This window comes from Xyrauchen texanus, chromosome 18 (genome assembly GCF_025860055.1).
Source record: "Xyrauchen texanus isolate HMW12.3.18 chromosome 18, RBS_HiC_50CHRs, whole genome shotgun sequence".
Classification (NCBI taxonomy): Eukaryota; Metazoa; Chordata; class Actinopteri; order Cypriniformes; family Catostomidae; genus Xyrauchen; species Xyrauchen texanus.
The window spans coordinates 11,112,072-11,131,402 of record NC_068293.1 but is presented as its reverse complement, the minus strand read 5'-3'; the positions used below and the strand labels follow the sequence as shown (position 1 = coordinate 11,131,402).

Sequence of the window (19,331 nt, the reverse complement as noted above, 5' to 3'; positions counted from 1 at the left end):
AAAACAAGGTGGACTGTGCGCACATTTCGTGTGTAGAGTCGAACATTTAAGCGAAAACATCTACAGAATTCACATGTTTCCTTTGAAACCCACACATACTTAAATTGTATAGTAGAAATTTCAAACATCACCTTTAAACAAAACATACAAATGTTTGATATATGTTTTATGCCCCCCTCACCCCCCCGCAGGACAGCATGGTATAATCGTGTCTCGTGAAAAGACGTCTTGTACTCAAGAAGGGAACGAATCAGTAGTGTTGTGACATTTAAGGTTTATTTTCCTGGAATTTGCGAAAAGGGCACTGAAAATAATAGCGAACACGTTGTTTTAGCGTAGTTAAAGATGTCTACTCCTGCTAGAAGGCGACTCATGCGAGATTTTAAGCGGTGAGTGACTAAAATGATGGATGTGTTTGTTTTGGTGAAATAGCTGGTTAGCTTCTCACTCTGTGCGGATACTTGTTATAAACATCATACCAGCGATTTAAAAACACAATTTAACGTCTGGTCTGTACTGTAAACAGCGAGTCAGTGGGGTATATCACATTGCCTGTTTACATGGTGGAGGTTCATAAAACTATATTTATCTTGGCTTCATAGCTAGCTAGCTGGCTGGTATTAGTATTCAAAGCCGGTTAGGAAAGAACTTCAAGCCTGACGTGTCTGAATGGTTTCGTATTTTGGGACTCAAAGTGAAAAAAATGTTAACATTTGCCAACATAAAAATATATATTTCTTTCTCATGTTGATTCTTGAGCAGTGAGAAGCCTCACTTGCAGTCATGCAATATTCTAGCTCTTTCCAGATGAGATAATTGACACATTGTATGAGTGATAATAATCCCTAATCAATAATTTGTCTACGGTGGTGTTGGTCCCACAGGCTCCAGGAGGATCCCCCCGCCGGTGTTAGTGGAGCTCCATCTGAAAACAACATTATGGTCTGGAATGCAGTTATATTTGGGTAAGAAGAGAGAGGCCAACGCCAACAAGCTCACCTTCATGAGAAACCTGGAAATATCAGGGAATTTAATAAATCAAAAGTTTTGGAAATGAGTGAAATCTTAAAGTTGTGGACCTTTCCATAGTGAACATGGGTGATTCTCATGAAACCTGTCAAGAAAATCTCCTGGTCCTATTTTACTCCAATAAATAAATAAAAGAAATGACTAATAAAGTATATTTTATATATAGAACATAAAATGTTTAGTACCATTTAAGATTGTTTTCATAATTTAGCCATTTTCACAGATTATACAAATTAAAATTGTATTTTAAAATTATGTGACTCAAATAGATTGTAAAATTAAAATTATAATACATTTTTTTTTTACCATTTCTATTTTTTTATGTAATACAGTAAATAAAAAGGCTGTTACAGTAATGAGAATAATTATTGAAAGAAGTGGCAGTAGTAGAAGTAAAACATCCGTATGTGTTACGGTAATGAAAATTAGTGGGTAAAATGTGCTTAAAGGGTAGTTCACCCCAAAAAATTACATTCTCATGATTTAATCACCCTCCTGGCATCCCAGATGTGTATGACTTTCGTTCTTCTGCTGAACACAAATCTTGATCTTTAGAAGAATATTTCAGTTCTGTAGGTCCAGACAATGCAAGTGAATGGTGACCAGAATTATGAAGCTCCAAAATCCATATAACAGGAGCATAAATGTAATCCATATGACTCCAGTTGTTAAATCCATGTCTTCAGACACGATATGATCGGTATGGGTGAGAAACAGATCAATATTTAAGTCTCTCTTTTTTTTAATTTTTTATCATAAATTCTAATCCCTGCCCTGTTGGTACGAAGAATGTGAATCACCAAAAACAAAAGAATGTGAAGTTAAAGTGGAGATTAAGCAGGGAGGAGAATTTATAAGAAGGACTTAAAAATATCAAAAGTATATAACTTAAGTATTGATCTGTTCTCACCTGTCATATTGCTTCAGTCGAGTGGTCTGGAGTACTTTTATGTCGTGATTCTGCACACCCGGCCCCTTATCAGGCTAATTAGCCCTCGAGAGGAATGGAGGCCACCCGATTTATGCCCCCCCCACCTGTCCGACACGTGTGTGTGTGTGTGTGTGTGTGTTTGTCTTTTATATCTAGCCGGTTCTTGCCGCCTCCTTTCTATTATTCCCTTTACACTGGTGCCGAAACCCGGGAAGGAGGAGGATGCGCCGTAGTAGAGTCCTCGCCACTACCATCCACCCCAATGGAGCAGCCGCAGTCTGCCGGGGGATGGAGGAGCCGCTGCCAGGGGAGACCCCTACCAGCTGATAAATGTGGTGGAGGCATGACAACCGCCGACCACGAGCGGGAAGGGGCTCCCGGCTGACCGCATGGAGTGGGAGAACCACTGCCAGGGGCCGGAAGACTGCCTCTGATCCGCCCGGTGAGGCGCAGCTGTTGTCTATTAGAGGATGGAGGAGTGGCCGAGGACCAAGCTACGGTGTATCTGTTTTGTTTTTTTTATCTCCCTCTCTCTCCCACTGCTGCTACATGTTGGCCGTTCCCTCTTTTTTTTTTTTTTTTTTTTATGTTTTGTTAGATTGGCACGATCGCCATTACAGCATGTAGGTGCCACATTTTTTTGGTTTCCCCTCCCCTGAGCCAGGTAGACGGGGATAGAGGGCGGGGCTGGGTCGTGATTCTGTACACCTCGTCCCTAATCAGGCTAATTAGCCCTCAAGGGATAAAGGCTGACCAAATATGGCAGTGTGACAGAGAGAGGGAGATTTACGGGCAGCTGTGTGTCTGTGTGTGTGTTGTCTTGTCTTTTTGGTTCAGTTTTATATTAAACTGTTATTTATATTGTCAAGCCGGTTCTCGCCTCCTTTCCATTATTCCCTTTACACAGCCTTTGCCACCCAGGGTTTGAACTCTTTCGAAACTCTAATGCAGCCTATGTGTATTACATTATTTTAAGGGTTTTATACCCGAGTGACTAAGGCTACTTATAGTCATGTTGGCCTGTAAATTCCTAGTAATGGTAAACATGGCCTCAGCCTGAACTTCAAATGATTGAAATGTTGCCCATGCTTGTTGTTTGATATGGTGGTCAGCATGCTGTACTTGGTGCCACATGTGTATGTTCAATAAGGCAGGTTGTTTAAATGTCAATTTCCAACTCCTGCCTTTGACCTGAATAATGTGTTTTATATTTTTACTTGCAGTCCAGAGGGAACACCTTTTGAAGATGGTAAGTGTCGTCCTCTACTGACCTAGACGCATGCAAGCATGTTCAAATACATGTGTGAAGAAAATATTTAGGAAATAAATGTAATGAAATAAAGGATAATGTGTTGTTTGTGCTCTGCACCCAAGGTACATTCAAGCTAACTGTTGAGTTCACAGAAGAATATCCAAACAAGCCCCCCACTGTGCGGTTTGTCTCAAAGATGTTTCATCCAAATGGTGAGTGACACTTCATGTTTGTGTGTGAGATTAAAACTTTGCAATTGATTTGCTTTCTGCTCTTAACAAGACTAGTATTCTCAGCTGTCTTTTAAAGCAATTCCTGGAAGAAATACATTCCTGTTTTTGTGATTTTTGTTTTTTTTATTTTTTTATTTTTCCTCTCACTAAAACAGCGCAAGAAGTTAGTAAATTCCATATTGGTCTTTACATTAAAGCACTTACTCGAGGTAGCATGACATTTTTGCTCTTGTACTTTTGTTTATAGTGTTATTACAGTGCATATATTGTGATATAAAAATGTATTAAATGCTTTTTGGTTATGCTAAGATTATTTCAAATGCATAGGCTTATCTTAGGCAATAATAATAATTTATAATATTACTAAATGTTATAAATTCATTTGAATTTAAATTAAATATTTTAAGACCTCATCGAGGATGCTATTGTCATTATCTGCACGTAATTGTTCTAAAAGTGATTGCAGAGCATTAGTAAAACCCTTAAGTAACTAAATTAATACCTTTTTTGATTCATAACATTTTTTAATTTCTCTTGGGATTTTGTCAGAGTAAGAAGTCTGTAAGGCATATAAGAAATATGATAGGGGATGAATGCTCATTCGTCACTATAGCTTTTTTTAAGCAATGTAAGCATAATGGTTTGTTTTTGTTTTTCAATAATTTTTATATACATAATTTTATAAGTTATAAATGAATTCAATTATTAAAAGTAATTTCTTTTTATCAAATGTTCTGTTTGAGTTTTGTCTTGCTGTCTTTCTCAGTGTATGCCGATGGCAGTATCTGCTTAGATATTCTCCAGAATCGGTGGAGTCCAACTTATGATGTTTCTTCCATTCTCACATCAATCCAGGTGCGTCAACATTTAGTTTATTTAGAAAAGACAGCCTATGGATAGTATTAAATCTGAGTGTGAAACCTTCAAGATCATACTATACCTGTTTAAAGCTCAGATTTTCACCTTCATTGATTTATTTTGTTGTAAATGCTGTATGTGGCTCTCAGCAGTGGAAATAAGGCAATGTATCTCTCTTTTTGGTAAAGTTTGTTTGTGAAATTCTTGTTTTGCTTTTACTTGTAACTTAACTCCCCTGTTGACTATTGAATACAGAAGTTTGATTTACTTTTCCTTACAGTCCCTTCTAGATGAGCCAAATCCCAACAGCCCAGCAAACAGCCAGGCAGCACAGCTGTATCAAGAAAACAAACGAGAATATGAGAAACGTGTGTCAGCAATTGTAGAGCAGAGCTGGAGGGACAGTTGACTACATTCACAAACATTTTCACTCTGAAACTGTTTTTCTTTTGTTTGGCTCTGTCTCCATTTTAAGTTTTTATGCAATTTACTCAAGCAAGATTGTGATTTTTTTTTTTTTTAATTTTATTTCTCTCTCTCTTTTTTTTTCCTGGAGTGCTTCTCAACCCACTGATTTTGGAATAGGGGAAAAGATCCCTTGTACTTGTATTCTATAATGCTTGACTAATTTTGCATCTGGCATGAACATGCAGTAATTGTATTTGTGAACTGCATTAATATCTCTTGTAAACATTATGGATGAGTCAATCTAATCTGGACACAAATCTCAGAGACTTCAAATCATAGTTGTGTTATTCTAAAGACAAGGTACCCAGTGCTTCATTGACAATTATAATATTTTGGTTTCACTCAAAGGCAGTTTAAGGTGCCTGTTTAAGTTCTTGAATTTCAGCTTTTTGGATTTGCATTCATTACAGTGGTTTAGTTACAACTCTCCTTAATTCTGTTGGAGGAAAGATGGCATTCTACCACACGAGTGGTAAGCAGCTATTGTACTGCAAATAAGATGTTCGTAGTCCAACAAGATGGGATAAATGATTAAGTTATGTTGAAAGAAAATGGCAATATTTAAGGGAGTATAAAATATATTTACTGGTAAAAAACAATTAAGAATGATTAGCTGGAACTACTCAAAAAATACATAAATATCCTCCAGAGATATAATTGCAGTTACTCAACATGCATCTTTTCATGGCTTCACAGTGCTAAATAAAATGTCTTCAGGTCTTTTTCAAAGCCCATATCTTTGCAAAACTATGCCCTATTAAATGCATGAAGGCCTGAGTGTGTCCTTGCATCTACTAATCCCTTGTACATAAAAAAAAAAACATCTGAATTTTGTGTACAGATTTTGCACTGGTTGGCAATTTCATTTTCCAGCACTTGTAAATACTTAAATAAAAGGTGAAACTACATACGAGAGTATTAATGCACAATGCCAGTATTTTTTCCCCTTTTAAAGGGAAAGATAATTTACTCACTCTCATGCCATCCCAGATGTGTATGACTTTCTTCTGCTTAACACAAATCATGACTTTTAGAAGAATATTTCTGCTCTGTAGGTCCATACAATGAGAGTGAATGGGTGCCAAAATGTTGTTGCTCCAAAAAGCGCAGTCAGCATAAAAGTAATCCATATAACTCCAGTATTTTTATCCATTTCTTCTGATATGATAGGTGTGGGTGGGAAACAGATCAATATTTAAGTCCAATTTTGCTAGAAAGTCTTCTCCCTGCACAGTAGGGGGCGATATGCATGAAGAATGTGAATCACCATAAACACAAGAAGAAGAATGTGAAAGTTAAAGTGGAGACTGACATAGTAGGGAGGGGAATTTCAGTAAAAAAAAAGAATTTAAATATTGATCCGTTTCTCACCAGCACTTATATAACTTCTGAAGATGTTAATTTAATGGCTGGAGCTTTAAAATGTTGGCACCCATTCACTTGCATTATATAGACCAAAAGAGCAGAGAAATTCTTATAAAAAAAAATATCTCCATTTCAGTTCAGAAGATAAAAGATGTGTCATGCACATCTGAGATGGCATAAGGGTGAGAAAATTGTGAGAATTGTAATTTTTGGGAGAATTATTCCTTTCAGTAATAAAAATGTGACCCTTCCACCTGACAGATATTACTGAAATAGGTGCCATGATAAGTCACACCTCTCGATGACAGAACCGGACACTTTTTTTTAGCCTTTCATATAATGCTGTCTGCCTTTTGTGTTCATAATTGCTGGCATTTCTTTGGAGAGTATAGTTTTGGGGAAAAGGTATGTGGTTGAAGGGGAGGGGATGGTCTAATCTAATCCAACCTAAATTTAGTGATCTGATAATACAAATGATACAATAACAGACTATTCTCAAATGTAATCAACATAATATGTGTCACAAATCACACAATTTTATTTGAGAAACAGAGACAACAGGAGCAGGTGGATCACATGACACATAAGAGCGTATGACAATGTGCCAGACAAAACTGCACCCCAAGACAAACCTCTTGCTGTACCCTGTTTCATGATGAAGGGAATAAACTATGAAACACTGCATTAAGCAGGTGTTATTTTTATATGTACAATAATTCACAGCATAAATACAAAATGTATCATTAAAAACAATATGCATTATGTAAAAATGCATTACACAGCTTGAGGTTGGATGAACAGAATACTTCCAAAGTATACAACATTGATAACTAGGTAGCTGAAGTCTCTAATGATATAAAAAGCAGTGGCCAGCCTAAACCCACACGAACACTTCTAAGCTTGGTCTCTAAAAACACTATCTTCTCTTGCCTGAGACTGTATAAGGAATATTAAACAGCAACCAGGTAAACTAGACACTACCTGTTGTACGCCCGCTCTTTTTTAGCCCTCTCTAAAGATTTGTCCATTGTCTTCTCATTGTCCCCTCTGCAGTTTGGACAGTACCATTTCCCTTTAGGCTTATGGTGCAGGCCAACACAAGAGAAGTGAAACCATTCGATCGTGCATTCATCATTATCACAACCTATCATCTCTCCAAAAGACACTTGCTCACACAGACAATATGTGGGTTCATTTGGATCAATAGGCAGGTCGGTAGGTGATGGCTCTCTATCTTGCTTGCTTTTTGACCTCTTCTTTTTCTTTGATGATGTGGAAGACGTCTTGGCCTTTTTCTCTTTAGGTGTGGCTGTACCAACCTCCTCGCTGTGCTCCACGCCATAACTGTTGTTTTCACGGTTCTCTGAGACATTTTTTTGCCGCCGTGACCGCTTTCCACCAGACTTGTCGACGGAGCCCAGATTCTCATCTTGTCTCCTTTCCACACAGGGCTTACTCACTGAGAGCAGGGAAGTGGACAGTGGGGTCATAGGTGCTGTTGTTACGGCACTGGGGGCACTGCCCACTGACACGGTGCTCTCCGGTGAGTCCTGGCAAGCCTGGAATAGCTTGCTTTGCCACTCAAGCTGCCGACTGCGATTCTCAACCAGTTCAACCATCTGGCCCGCGATCTGGATCTTCTCATCTTCAAGTTCTTCAGTGCGGATCAAAGACCGTTGTATACAGTGAAGTAGGCGCCTCTTCTGCGCGGGATCTGATTCATGTCTGTGTTTCTCATTCGCCTCATCCAGTTCTGTGAGGATCTCTGCAAATTAAATAAACTTTATTCAAATGCAAGCACATATGCACTATTTTGAAAGAAGTATGACTAGGACACCAGGAGCAGTAGCTGTATCTAAATAAATGCACTTTTTCTTTTTTTTGTGACATAACTAACTTAATCTCCACTGAAACAGTCGGTAACCATGACAACCAAGGTTTTGTCTGATCGCTCAACCCACGACCAGTGATGGAAATCTATACGATTCGTCATCAAGGTCCAAAACAGCTGTGATTTCTAATAACCATAAGTTGCATAACATTATTTGAAAAGTGCATTACTTATTTGTTGACAATACAGGAAGTTTAGCTTCGATCTAGAGGGTGCCCGACCCCCGAGCACACTCCATCCAAAATTAGAAATGCATTGATTTAATTGCAACAGTTGTAAAAAAAATTATAAATGAGACATTGTTACTCTACAAACATGCTAAACTCTAAAGCGTTAATCTCTCAATCCCTCGACTAGGGAAAACTTGCAAATTACACGTGCTAACCAGTTAGCCGCTAGCTAGTGTGTTTTCCAACACTCACCGTTGAAATGATGCAGAGTATTTTAGGGCACTTCTGCAAGATAAGGGTGTCGGACACCTCTCACCTTGATATTTGGTGTCTATCTCCCTCATGTGCGACACACATCGCTGCAAGTCCAGCGGCAAAGTCTCGACAAGCTCTAGATACTCCTCAACATAATTTACCACAACATGAGACGACTCGCCGTTTGAAGAAGGGTTCAGCATCTTTTCACCCACATTTAAGAGACTGATAGAGCAGAATAAATACGTGTTTTTATCAATAATAATTATTATTATTATTCACAAATCAACGTTGTTGCGGAAAAGTTACTCAAGGCAGTGATGGAGTGAGTTGTGCAGGTTTAGCTCATGAGTATTAATTATCTTAAGGTGACGTTGCTACACCTAATTAATATTCATGAGCCAGGGTTTCATTGTCGCGCAATCTCCGGATGTTGTTACACTTACTGGACGCTAGAGAGCAGCAAGATTCAGAGGAGTGATGTGGAGATCATAAGACGTTTTGCTAAATGCACTTTCTAACAGTAACTTGGATAATACCTAATAATAGTATCAACATTTTTAAACAAGCTTGGTAACTAGCTGATTAGGTCACTGCTATTTTGTTTTTATATATGCTTTTCCTTGCAAATAAATGAATTCAGATGCGTTACTATTTACAGCACAATGGTTAGACAACAGAAACCTCAAATTCAATAAAAAAAATTATAAATTGGATTTTCAGATTTACTTATGAAATTATGAAATAAATTTTTTTATACTTTTAATAGAAAAATGTAATCAGTTCCATCTTGAAGTTAAAAACAACAAAGTCTCCAGTTACCTTTATCAGTTTCTGCGAGGCAGGGGGTGGTGGCGGCGAGTGACCTTGGAACACTTCTAGCCACATTGGCCAGTGAGCTAAAATGCTAATTTCAAATTCAAGAGGCCTAAAACACATTTTCAGCAAGGTGAACATCACACATTTCACAGATGTCTTCCATCTGTGATGTAGGTGGTGACATTGACAAAATGTTGGTCTGTAAACACCCAAAATTCTCATCTTAGCCTTGTTGCAAACAACACAGCAATTGTAAAATGGCCCATGACAGTAAATGTACATGTCTCTGTTTAGATTGGATTAAAGTTAAATTTGGGTTTAAGGTTGGATAGGGGCTTGGGTGGAGTTTGGGTCACAGTTTATGAAAATACACAAAAAGGCTAGTTGTCTTTACTAATGTCTGAAATATTTGTGCTAGGAGAGTATTCAACCCAGTTATTCTCACTTTTTATCTTCATGCAAAATGATATGCCTAAATCCTCCATGAATCAGATTTCTCTGATCCCAGAAGATGCAATCTCGCATTGGATACAAAACACCCAGCCAGTTTGCAAAGAATTTTAGTATTTACAAAGCCTCTGAAACCATAAGGTACTGAAATTTAGTTTTTACAGACTTGGCTGCATAATTTTAAAACATTAATATTGTTTGTTAGTTACATTGTGAAACGTATATCTGCTGCTGAGTGGGTCACCTGACAGCAAAATCTTACCTTGGTTTTGTGTACACTACAGTTGGTGGGAGACCTGCATGTGGGAAGTCAGTTTGCCACCAGTGGGGTTGTTTTGAATGGGTATTTTAGGTGAAGATGCTAACACCAGGATTACCCTGCAGGTGTCACTTTTGTAACAGCATTGGAGTCTCTACACATACTCAGCTCTGTTGTTTCTGGACAGACCATGTAGACTGTATCATTCATTTCAAAATTTATTCTGCCCCATTTAGAAATATAAAGTAGGCAAAATCGAGAACATTCCAAGTGATACTGAAAAATTTAGAAGAATCTTAATTACTGTTGTGTAGTCCTTATTAGATTAAGAATGGATTATTAGTAAAGAAGATGTCAGATGGGCGTAATTTTATAATTTGCAAATAAGAGGGGAAAATGAGTATAAAGTTCTCTGGAGGCCAGCGGAACAGTTTCTAGTCTTACGCACTCAGACCAGACTGGTGTCATAAAACATCACCTCTTACGCATTTCAGTGTCAATAGAGAATTCATAGTTCGCCCAAAATTAGGACACTTTCCACATTAACTTCATGTGTAGAACTGAGGTGTAGTCTCTGAATAAGTGTGGCATTGCTTAAATTCTCTTAAATTAGGAATAACAACCACGTAAACACCAAAATATATAGACATTCTTTTGAAATCAATCTCTGGCTTTTCCCTTGCTTAGTTGATGGTGCTGTAATAAATGCAAATGTTTGAAAGTTGGGGATGCATGACTTGTTAAGAGGATGACAAATATAATGGCTTTCAATTTGAGATTAAATCATGAAATTAAACCAAGAAAGCTGATCATGCTTGAACTAGCTTGTAAATGTAGTTATGTAATGCATTGCAAACGTTAAAATGTGTCGCCTCACAAGTCATGCGCTACAGTACAAATGTTTTGATTTCATAAGATAGCGTTGTGTGAGGAATGGGGAAAAGTACATTTTCATGAACTGTTTATCTGCTGTTTTAATCTGTTCATTTCACCAGGAAACTGCCACGATACGTACAACGAGCCATGCAAAATGTAATAAGCAAAAATGTAGCTATGGTAGCATGATTCTGTGAGACCAGGTTGCACTGCTAAGGAGTTTCAGCATAGATATGTTTGCTCATGTCCATTTTTCAGGATGCTGCTGTGAATTAATGGCTCGAGCTTTCCCATGACGTAAACCCATTGTTGAAGGCCTTTTAGTATAAACAAACCGCAGCTTGTCTTCGATGAATCTCATTACCCTTCATAAATGCATTGCTAATGCTCAGTTACTGCTAGTATGGATTACACATACTGGTAGCTCACATTCCTTAGTAAAGAGTCACTTCAGTTTCATAGAATATGTATTTATGTAAAGTTTATAAAATAAGCATTCCTCTTCGCTGTATTACAGCCGGCATAGCTGAAAACAACTCGCAAAACCCTTGCTTTTGACATTCCAGTTCACACGTGCCCATACGCCTTACAAAACTTACTTTGGCCACTGGGGGTAATGTTCCGCATTTCATTTCATTCGATTTCAGCTAAAGAAAGTCAAACTACTGTTTTCGATTTCACTGTTAGATCAGTCTGGTCATCTAAATGTACTTTTTTTTCTTTAGCAGAGATACATAAAGTAGTTAAAATGTACAGTCTGTCTCATATAAAAATGTACTAAAATTGAAGACGTATGGGCGTATTCAAATTTTTGTCCAATCAAATGCACTCTAGAATGCTGATGTCTTCCCCCTGATATTCCCTGCCACTGACAAGCAATAACAAGTAGCAAATTATGGTTGACATAAACTAAAATCTATTGGCTATTTAACAAAATGATGAGCCTTTTAATATGTCCTGCCAACACATATTTTCAATATGAAATACATCTACACAGAAAAGAAAATGGCAAGTGAATTTATGCAGCCTTTGTGGGTCTGTGTGACATTTGTGCGACTGTAGTCTATCTTCAAGTAACTGCTAATTTACACATTTTAAACCCTATCTGTGTAAATTATAGCCCAAATATTAATGTCATTGCATCTTTATTCATAAATAAACTTGAACAGGCAACTTTTTAATGCACTCTATGGTAGACAGTGTTGCCAGGTCTCTGTTTCAAAAATAGCCAATCAAAACTAGCCCAAAAACTAGCCCAATATCAAAACTCAAAATATGCCACTCTCTAAAGTCCCTATAGTCCACTTTCTGATGATTTCCCTTCATTTAGGTCAAGTTGAGAGTGCAAATGCAGCACATAATAAGAATTCCAGAATATACCAATTTGAGGCATTTTTAATGTGATAAATTGGCCAATGTAATTATAATATATATTTCTAAACAATGGACTCTGAGGTTGATCATCAATGGAAAATGCTTCTGTATGTGTCATGTGATTTCAACTAGATATACTGCATTTCATATGAAAATTTTATTCAAACATTTAGTTCAAATATAATTCATACTAGAGATGCACAGATAGCATTTTAAGAGACTGCATATGAATACCGATACTTTCTTTTCGATACTCGCATGGAGCATATTTAATATTTCCAGTAACTTCACTATTAAATACAGGACACTATTGATCACCAAGGTATCATAACATAAAAATAGCTTAAAAAGTGTAATTTTATTGGGTAAGCGATAATGAAACTTTATACATACTAAGTTTATTAAACAAAGATAACTATAATAGTAATTTTTATGTGAAACAAAGAGCTTTTTTTTTTATTTCACTGCCCATGTGTTATTCACATTTTTCCTTTTTCATATTCATACAGTGCCAGTGTGTGCGCGCGCACACACACACACACAATAGAAAAGTACCAGCAATTCTCATTCACATATTGTGTATAAATGTCAACAAATAGCCTTATTCAGTTTCTTATTGCATCTGTTTTAGCTGTTGCTGCCACACCCTGTTTATCCTTTTAGTTACTGTGTCGCTCCTGGTGTTTCTTTCTTCATTTTCATGTGACACAGAGCCTGGGAAATGTGTAGTTCTTGTAACGCCCCAGAGGTAGATGCTGGAGAAGGTGAACAAAGTCTAGATGGTAAAGAATCTTTGCATGAGAGTTAATGATAAATCAGACTTCTATTCACAGAGGAAAAAAAACAACTCTATTTTGATGCTCCAAAGCTCACACATAAACGTCATTGATACAACTCCAGCGGTTAAATGAATGCCTTCTAAAGTGACATGATCGCTTTTGGTGTGAAAAAGATAAATATTTAAGTACTTTTTTTAACTCTAAATCATGCTTCTATTCTAGAATTGGGGTAGTCGAGTTTGGACTAGGATTCGAGTCCAAGTCACGAGTCCAATTTTAATGGACTTGGACTTGTCACGGACTCGGATGCATTTTTACCTGTACTCGACTCGGACTTGAGCAACGCTGTTTACAAGCAAGGAGGAATGCTGTACAGAAGCCTTGTTGGTTTTGGTTTTTATCTGTTTGTTTACTCACAATGGTGCATTTTGTGTGCTTATCCTGGATGTCTCAACTGAGAGAACGTGAGATTACGTCCGTATCATAGCAACGCGACTACGTCACACGAGAGGCCACGTGATCTACACCCCCTCGTGAAGCTTACCAGAAGTGATTATTTAGAGTAAAAAAGTACTTAAATATTTTTAATTTGTAATACCTAAAGTGACTATCGCATTAGAAGACATTATTTTAACCGCTGGAGCCGTATCAATGATGTTTATGCTGACTGTCTGTGCTTTTTGGAGCTTCAAAAATCGGATCACTATCCACTTGCATTTTAAGGACCTACTGAGCTATGATATTTGTAAATTTTTCTTCAAATGTGTTCTGCTGCAGAAAGAAAGTCATACTCACCTGGGATTTCATGATGGTCAGAGTTTTCATTTTTGGATGAAATATCCCTTTAAGACAATGATAACAGATATCTGACAGCTACAGGTCACTATGGTGTCAGAAGAGGCACGAAACCTAACTAGATAAGTTTAGAATATAATATAATTAAATACAGTGTCCCCAAAAACTATTTGTAAATTTAAGCCACATTATAAAATGTATAAATGTCTTGAAGAAAAGATTAAATCAAGTGGCATTTATTTTAAAGAAATACAGCACAAACACAATTCACCTTGAGATCCGTTGGTTAGAAGTAAATGCAAGAAAAGTGAGGTTAGTTCTGAAAAAAGGTCTAGCATAATTTATTTCCAGATGCCACTTGGTTTGATGTTTAGTTTTTTAATGCAATTAAATATATGCAGTTTTAAAGGGATAGTTCACACAAAAATGAAAATTCTCCATCCTAAATGACTTTCTTTCTTCAGCAGAACACAAATTAAGATATTTAGAAGAATATTTCAGCTCTGTAGGTCCATACAATGCAAGTGAATGGTGGCCAGATCTTTGTAGCTCCAAAAAACACATAAAACAAACAAAGTAATTTCTAGGACTCCAGTGGTCACCATTCACATGCATTGTATGGATCTACAGAGCCAAGACATTGGGTTTTGCTGAAGACAGAAAGTCATACACATCTGGAATGGCATGAGGGTGATTAAATGGAGAAAGAATTTACATTTGGGGGTGAAATATCCCTTTAAGAGTGACTTTAAAGTGTTTGAAAGTGTCCAAGTACAAATTAAGGACACTGTATGCAATGTTGGACAACAAATTGGTAATGAGGAATTCACTTAAGTGGAATTTTTGCCCCCACATGTAAAATATCTGGGGCACTCAGTCTTACTACCAGCTCCTCTTATTATTATAATGTTATTTATCCTAGTTATTTTACTTCGTCACCACTGTACACTATGTTCACTTTTATGCTATTCTCATTAGGCTAAAATGAATGTCCAAACGAGAGTCTTATCTTTGTCACTTGTGCGTGGTTATCACATATTTCCTTCACTTCACTGTGGTTTCCTATATGTTTACGATGAGAAGTGCATAATCATCTCAACAGTTCTGTCTTTATATGGTCTACAAGCTGCCCAGTGCAACCGCTTGATAAGATATCCCTCTCTCCCATCACACATTCACCCCAAGTGGCCTATTCTCTCTGGCCATCCTTTTCCAGCATCACAGGTGTCTAAACGCAGCCTAGAGGCCTTAAGCATTTATGAAAGTAATCCTAGATAGTGCCATTTCCTGTCCTGTCTGCTTGGCTCTAATCCCAGTCTGCTTCCAGAGCTCTATTCTTATCACAACTACAGGAATGTAGATTTGTACGCTATCAGTTAGTAAACATCACTCTGATTTTAGCGCTACCTCGTTCTCTATTTGCCTTGGTCAGTCAGATTGAGCAGAGTCATCACAGGTGCATCAGACATGACCTGGTCAATGCAAATGTCTTGGCACAGGGAAGTGAAGGCTCACCTTATAATGTCCATTTCAAAGAAAGAGGAAAGTAGTAGTTTCTAAAACTGGCGTAAGCATGTGTGTGTGTGTGTGTGTGTGTGTGTGTGTTCTGCTGGTCCACAAAACAAAAACAAAACAAAAATAAGTCTATATAAAACTATGATGATGAAAGGCAGTGATGCAGAGGTGTGTGACAGTAATGCCAATGCTGGTATATGTATACATCCTTCAATGTGTCTCCACATATCTGCATGTTAAAATAACTTTCTAGGTATTCAACAACAGTCTGCAAAATATGGTGGGCATTGAATAATGATTCATGACTTTATTTTTATGTCACATTTAGTAGAATGGCTCTTTGGGTTGTGACACTAATGTGTGTGGTTACTTCTATTGTTTTTGTACTGAGATAATTATATTCCATTCTGTCTCTTAATCCTGTCCTTTAACCTAACCCTCACAGAAACATTTTAACACAGTTTGGCTGGTGAACAACCAGCATGATCACATGGAAAGTTGGGATGTTGTTTCCAAGAGTTTCAGTACTCTAGGTTAATTTTGCAGACTCACTGACAAGCGCATTTCTCCTATCAGACATTTTGCATCTGATCTAGTTTATCTTCCCTTGTGATGTGATTGAAAGCCTGTTGCATCAGCAGTGTGGTAGACCTGTGTTCAGATCCTGCCTTGACCAGGAATTAATGTGTTTGCATAATCAGGGACAAGTGGGAGTCGGAGGTTGCATTTGTCCCTCTAACATAAAATGTTTACTCTACTGATGGTTAGGTTTGGGGTTTGGGTTGGGGGTTTCAGGTTATAAAATATGCATTCCTCTTCACTCTATCACAGGCTTTACTACTGAGCACAACTTTCTTTTGGCCCCCCTCTGTGGACATTTCACCTGGAGTATGGAGTTCATGCATGCTTATATGCCCTACAACACTTACCGCTTTGGCCACTGGGGGCAATGTTTCGCATTTTGTTAAGCAAAGACCGATTTTAGCTAAAGAAATGTCAACCTACTCTTTCTGACTCTTTCTGACAGTCTGGAAAAGCAAGTAAGTCCTGGTCCACCAGCAAGACCAGCATGGAACAAGCATCAGTCACTTTATGAGGTTCTGTGACATTAAGGATACTGCCTTAGAAGGGAGCTGCCTATGTAGGCAATAAGCAAGGCAGCACACAAGATTTTAGAACAGAACAGTGGTGTCCCTTACCAGTTAATTTCGCTCATGCCTCCCTGCTGGGTTCTGTGCCGGCATGTGTGTTTCATCTTGCGTAAATATAACTGTGTCAGTGAGGCAACCTGTTTCAACTACACTGTGTGTCCAGATGTTTGAAAAATGGTGTTAGTTCAATATATCAGCCCGCAAATGTGTTTGTTTGTTCCGTGAGTTTGTAAGGTGGTTGTTAGGTGTTGTGTGTGTCTTTGTGTGTGTGTGTGTGTGTGTGTGTGTGTGTGCGCGTGCGCACGCGCGTGTGTGTGCATGCTTGCGCGTGTGAGCATGAGATAAAGAGTTAGTGTGACAGGAACCATGCAGACTTGGGCAGGGTGACCCCATCAGGACGAGGGTTAAGCCTTCACTGTGCACATTCACTCTGCCCAGGGGGAATACCAGGATAACTGGCATCACTGCTTCGTCTATGTGTGTGAGAGGAAGAGAGCGTGAGAAAGATAACGAGCGTTTTGGACAGAGATAACAGATTCTGCCCAAAGTCATTTGCATGTGTGTGTTTGTTTATGTGTGTGTAGGAGGGAAAGGAAGTTTTGAATGTTACATGTAAAGTTTTCAATAAATGTATTGTTTAAAATGGATAGTTCCTACTCTACGTTACAGTATGATTTGATGAGACTTGTTCAAATCAGTGAGATTTGAGCCACCATGCTGCCTACACAAACAAAGATATTTTGAAGTATGTATGATGTGCTATTGTCCATAATATGTAAGTCAATGGGGTCCAACGTTTTCAAGTTGGAAAACGCACATAAATGTAGCATAAAAATCCATGCAACCAAAGTGATTTAATCCATGTTTCCTGAGGTGCTACAACCACTTCAGTTGAGAAAGAGACCAACATTTAAGTCCTCAATATTCAGTTAGCAAGTACTGATACTCCTAAAAAAAAGTGTTAATGTGGTGCCATAAAAGAGTATCAGTTGACAGTGAGTGTGCAGTAGATCATACTGCCTGCATACATTTATTCAGAGCACTTGCGATTGACAGCTGGTTTTGTAAGACAGCTAGTGTTTGACAAGACTGTTTTACATCAATAGTCAGTTGACTGAATCTAGGCAATTTGGAGCACTTGAGAAATGCATGATTGCATCAATGTGTGTATGCACATATATATTGGACAATGCTTAATTTGTTTATTTGCCAATTGATAATTTATTCATACCTTTCTTGCTTTGGGCATGAGCACATGTAGGCTGTACTCTGTGGCTTTAAAATGTGCATTACAGTAGCTGTATATGTACATTTGTTAATGTTTTCTGTAGAGCTCAGGGCTGCTGTCCACATTAGCCATATGAGTGAACCACAGACACCAGCAGCACAACACGTACGTGAGCAACCTCTAAAAATACCCACCAAACACATCTGCCATCACACGCAGGGGCCTTGCATTCAGCACATGTAGTTCTGGTATTGAATTGTGGGAGGCTGTTTTATTTTTTTATTTGGGTTGTAGAAGTTTGTGTTCTGTGATGCATCCAAGCCTGTGATAATCAATGATTTTGAAAGCAAATCAGATTGAAAAGTTAGTATTGCTTGTATGTGATTACGGCAATCTGAAATACATGATAAGGGCAAAGTACATGGACACTCAAACACCATACCCATTTGTGATTGTTGACCTTTTAAACTCTTCTGTAAATGCTGGCCATATATGTGGGAACGTTGCTGCAGGCATGTTCTCACATTCAGACTAAGAGCATCAGTGAAGTCAGGGGCTGATGTTGGGCATTTGGGTCTGGCTCGTAGTTCTGGTCTGGGCTTTGTAAAGGCAAGTTCTTCCACACCGGACTCAGTAAATCATTTCTTTATAAACCTTGCTCTGTGAACAGTGGCATGGTCATGCTGGAACAGAAAAGGGCTCTCTCTAAACTGTTGCCACAAAATTGCAAGCACATAGTGCTCTAGAATACCATTATTGAATGGAATTATTTTATTATGCGAGAAGAAAGAGACTGCCAAGTGATACGAGAGACATGCATTGTTGGAAAATGGTTGCCTGAGACAACTGTCAGTTATACAGTTTAGTGGTTATTATACTAAAAATATTTGACCTCAGAATGCTACGATTGAGCAATCACAATTAAGTATTCCAGAGAGCCATGTAGTACACATCCATTTTTGTCTGTGTGGTTAATTAATTTTTAGGCAAGGACATTGAGTGATGGCCTAGCATGACATTTCTCTGGGGGTTTCTTCTGTCAGTCACTCCATATGCCATAATTCTCTCAGAAAGTTTTCCCAATTGACTTTCAAGTCTCACTCTTGCACATTGTTATGTAGAATGAAAGTTAACCTGAGTTTATGTCTTTAATGTCTATATCATAATGACTGTAATAGTGACTCAGAGAAGAGATCGCCATTGAAGAGATGGTAAGTCCATTCCTTAAAGTCACGTCAAAAATCAACGTTTGCGCTACTGTGAATAAGGTCTGTAGACATTTCTCCTGGAAACTGTAGCTCTCAAATGCCATTTTGTTCCAGCTTTGGCCTCTGGGGGCAGTAGCTCGACTTAAGTTAAGCACAGACCAATTTCAGCAGCGTAATTGTCAATTTACTGTCACCGAATTCACAGTAAGATCAGACGGGAGTCTATGTCTTTAATTAATGACTATATTTTAACGACTGTAATGGTGACTCAGAGAATCTACCTTTGCCTGAAGTGGCATCCTCTTGACTTCAACAACAGCTTCTGGAAGTCATTGGGCCTCATTCATGAAACATGAGCAGAACACATTTTTGTGTAAATTGTTTGAAAAGCCAGTCTGATTAATGTTTTCGTATTTTCTAAACGT

At 38.1% G+C, this 19,331-nt stretch overlaps 2 protein-coding genes across 2 annotated transcripts; one reads left to right on the top strand and one right to left on the bottom strand.

Moving 5' to 3' along the window:
* The first annotated feature begins 213 nt into the window (after positions 1 to 213).
* Positions 214 to 5,679, top strand: LOC127658585 (ubiquitin-conjugating enzyme E2 A-like). Its single transcript, XM_052147953.1, has 6 exons — positions 214 to 389; positions 885 to 965; positions 3,184 to 3,209; positions 3,335 to 3,424; positions 4,212 to 4,300; positions 4,584 to 5,679. Exons 1-6 carry the CDS (start codon positions 346 to 348, stop codon positions 4,710 to 4,712), a joined length of 459 nt encoding a protein of 152 aa, XP_052003913.1. The 5' UTR covers positions 214 to 345; the 3' UTR covers positions 4,713 to 5,679.
* Positions 5,680 to 5,790: 111 nt separating this feature from the next.
* Positions 5,791 to 9,058, bottom strand: LOC127658580 (inhibitor of growth protein 1-like). The gene is made up of 2 exons (XM_052147947.1): positions 8,514 to 9,058; positions 5,791 to 7,901 (listed from the first exon to the last, which is right to left on the bottom strand). Exons 1-2 carry the CDS (start codon positions 8,653 to 8,655, stop codon positions 7,114 to 7,116), a joined length of 930 nt encoding a protein of 309 aa, XP_052003907.1. The 5' UTR covers positions 8,656 to 9,058; the 3' UTR covers positions 5,791 to 7,113.
* Positions 9,059 to 19,331: the final 10,273 nt, after the last annotated feature.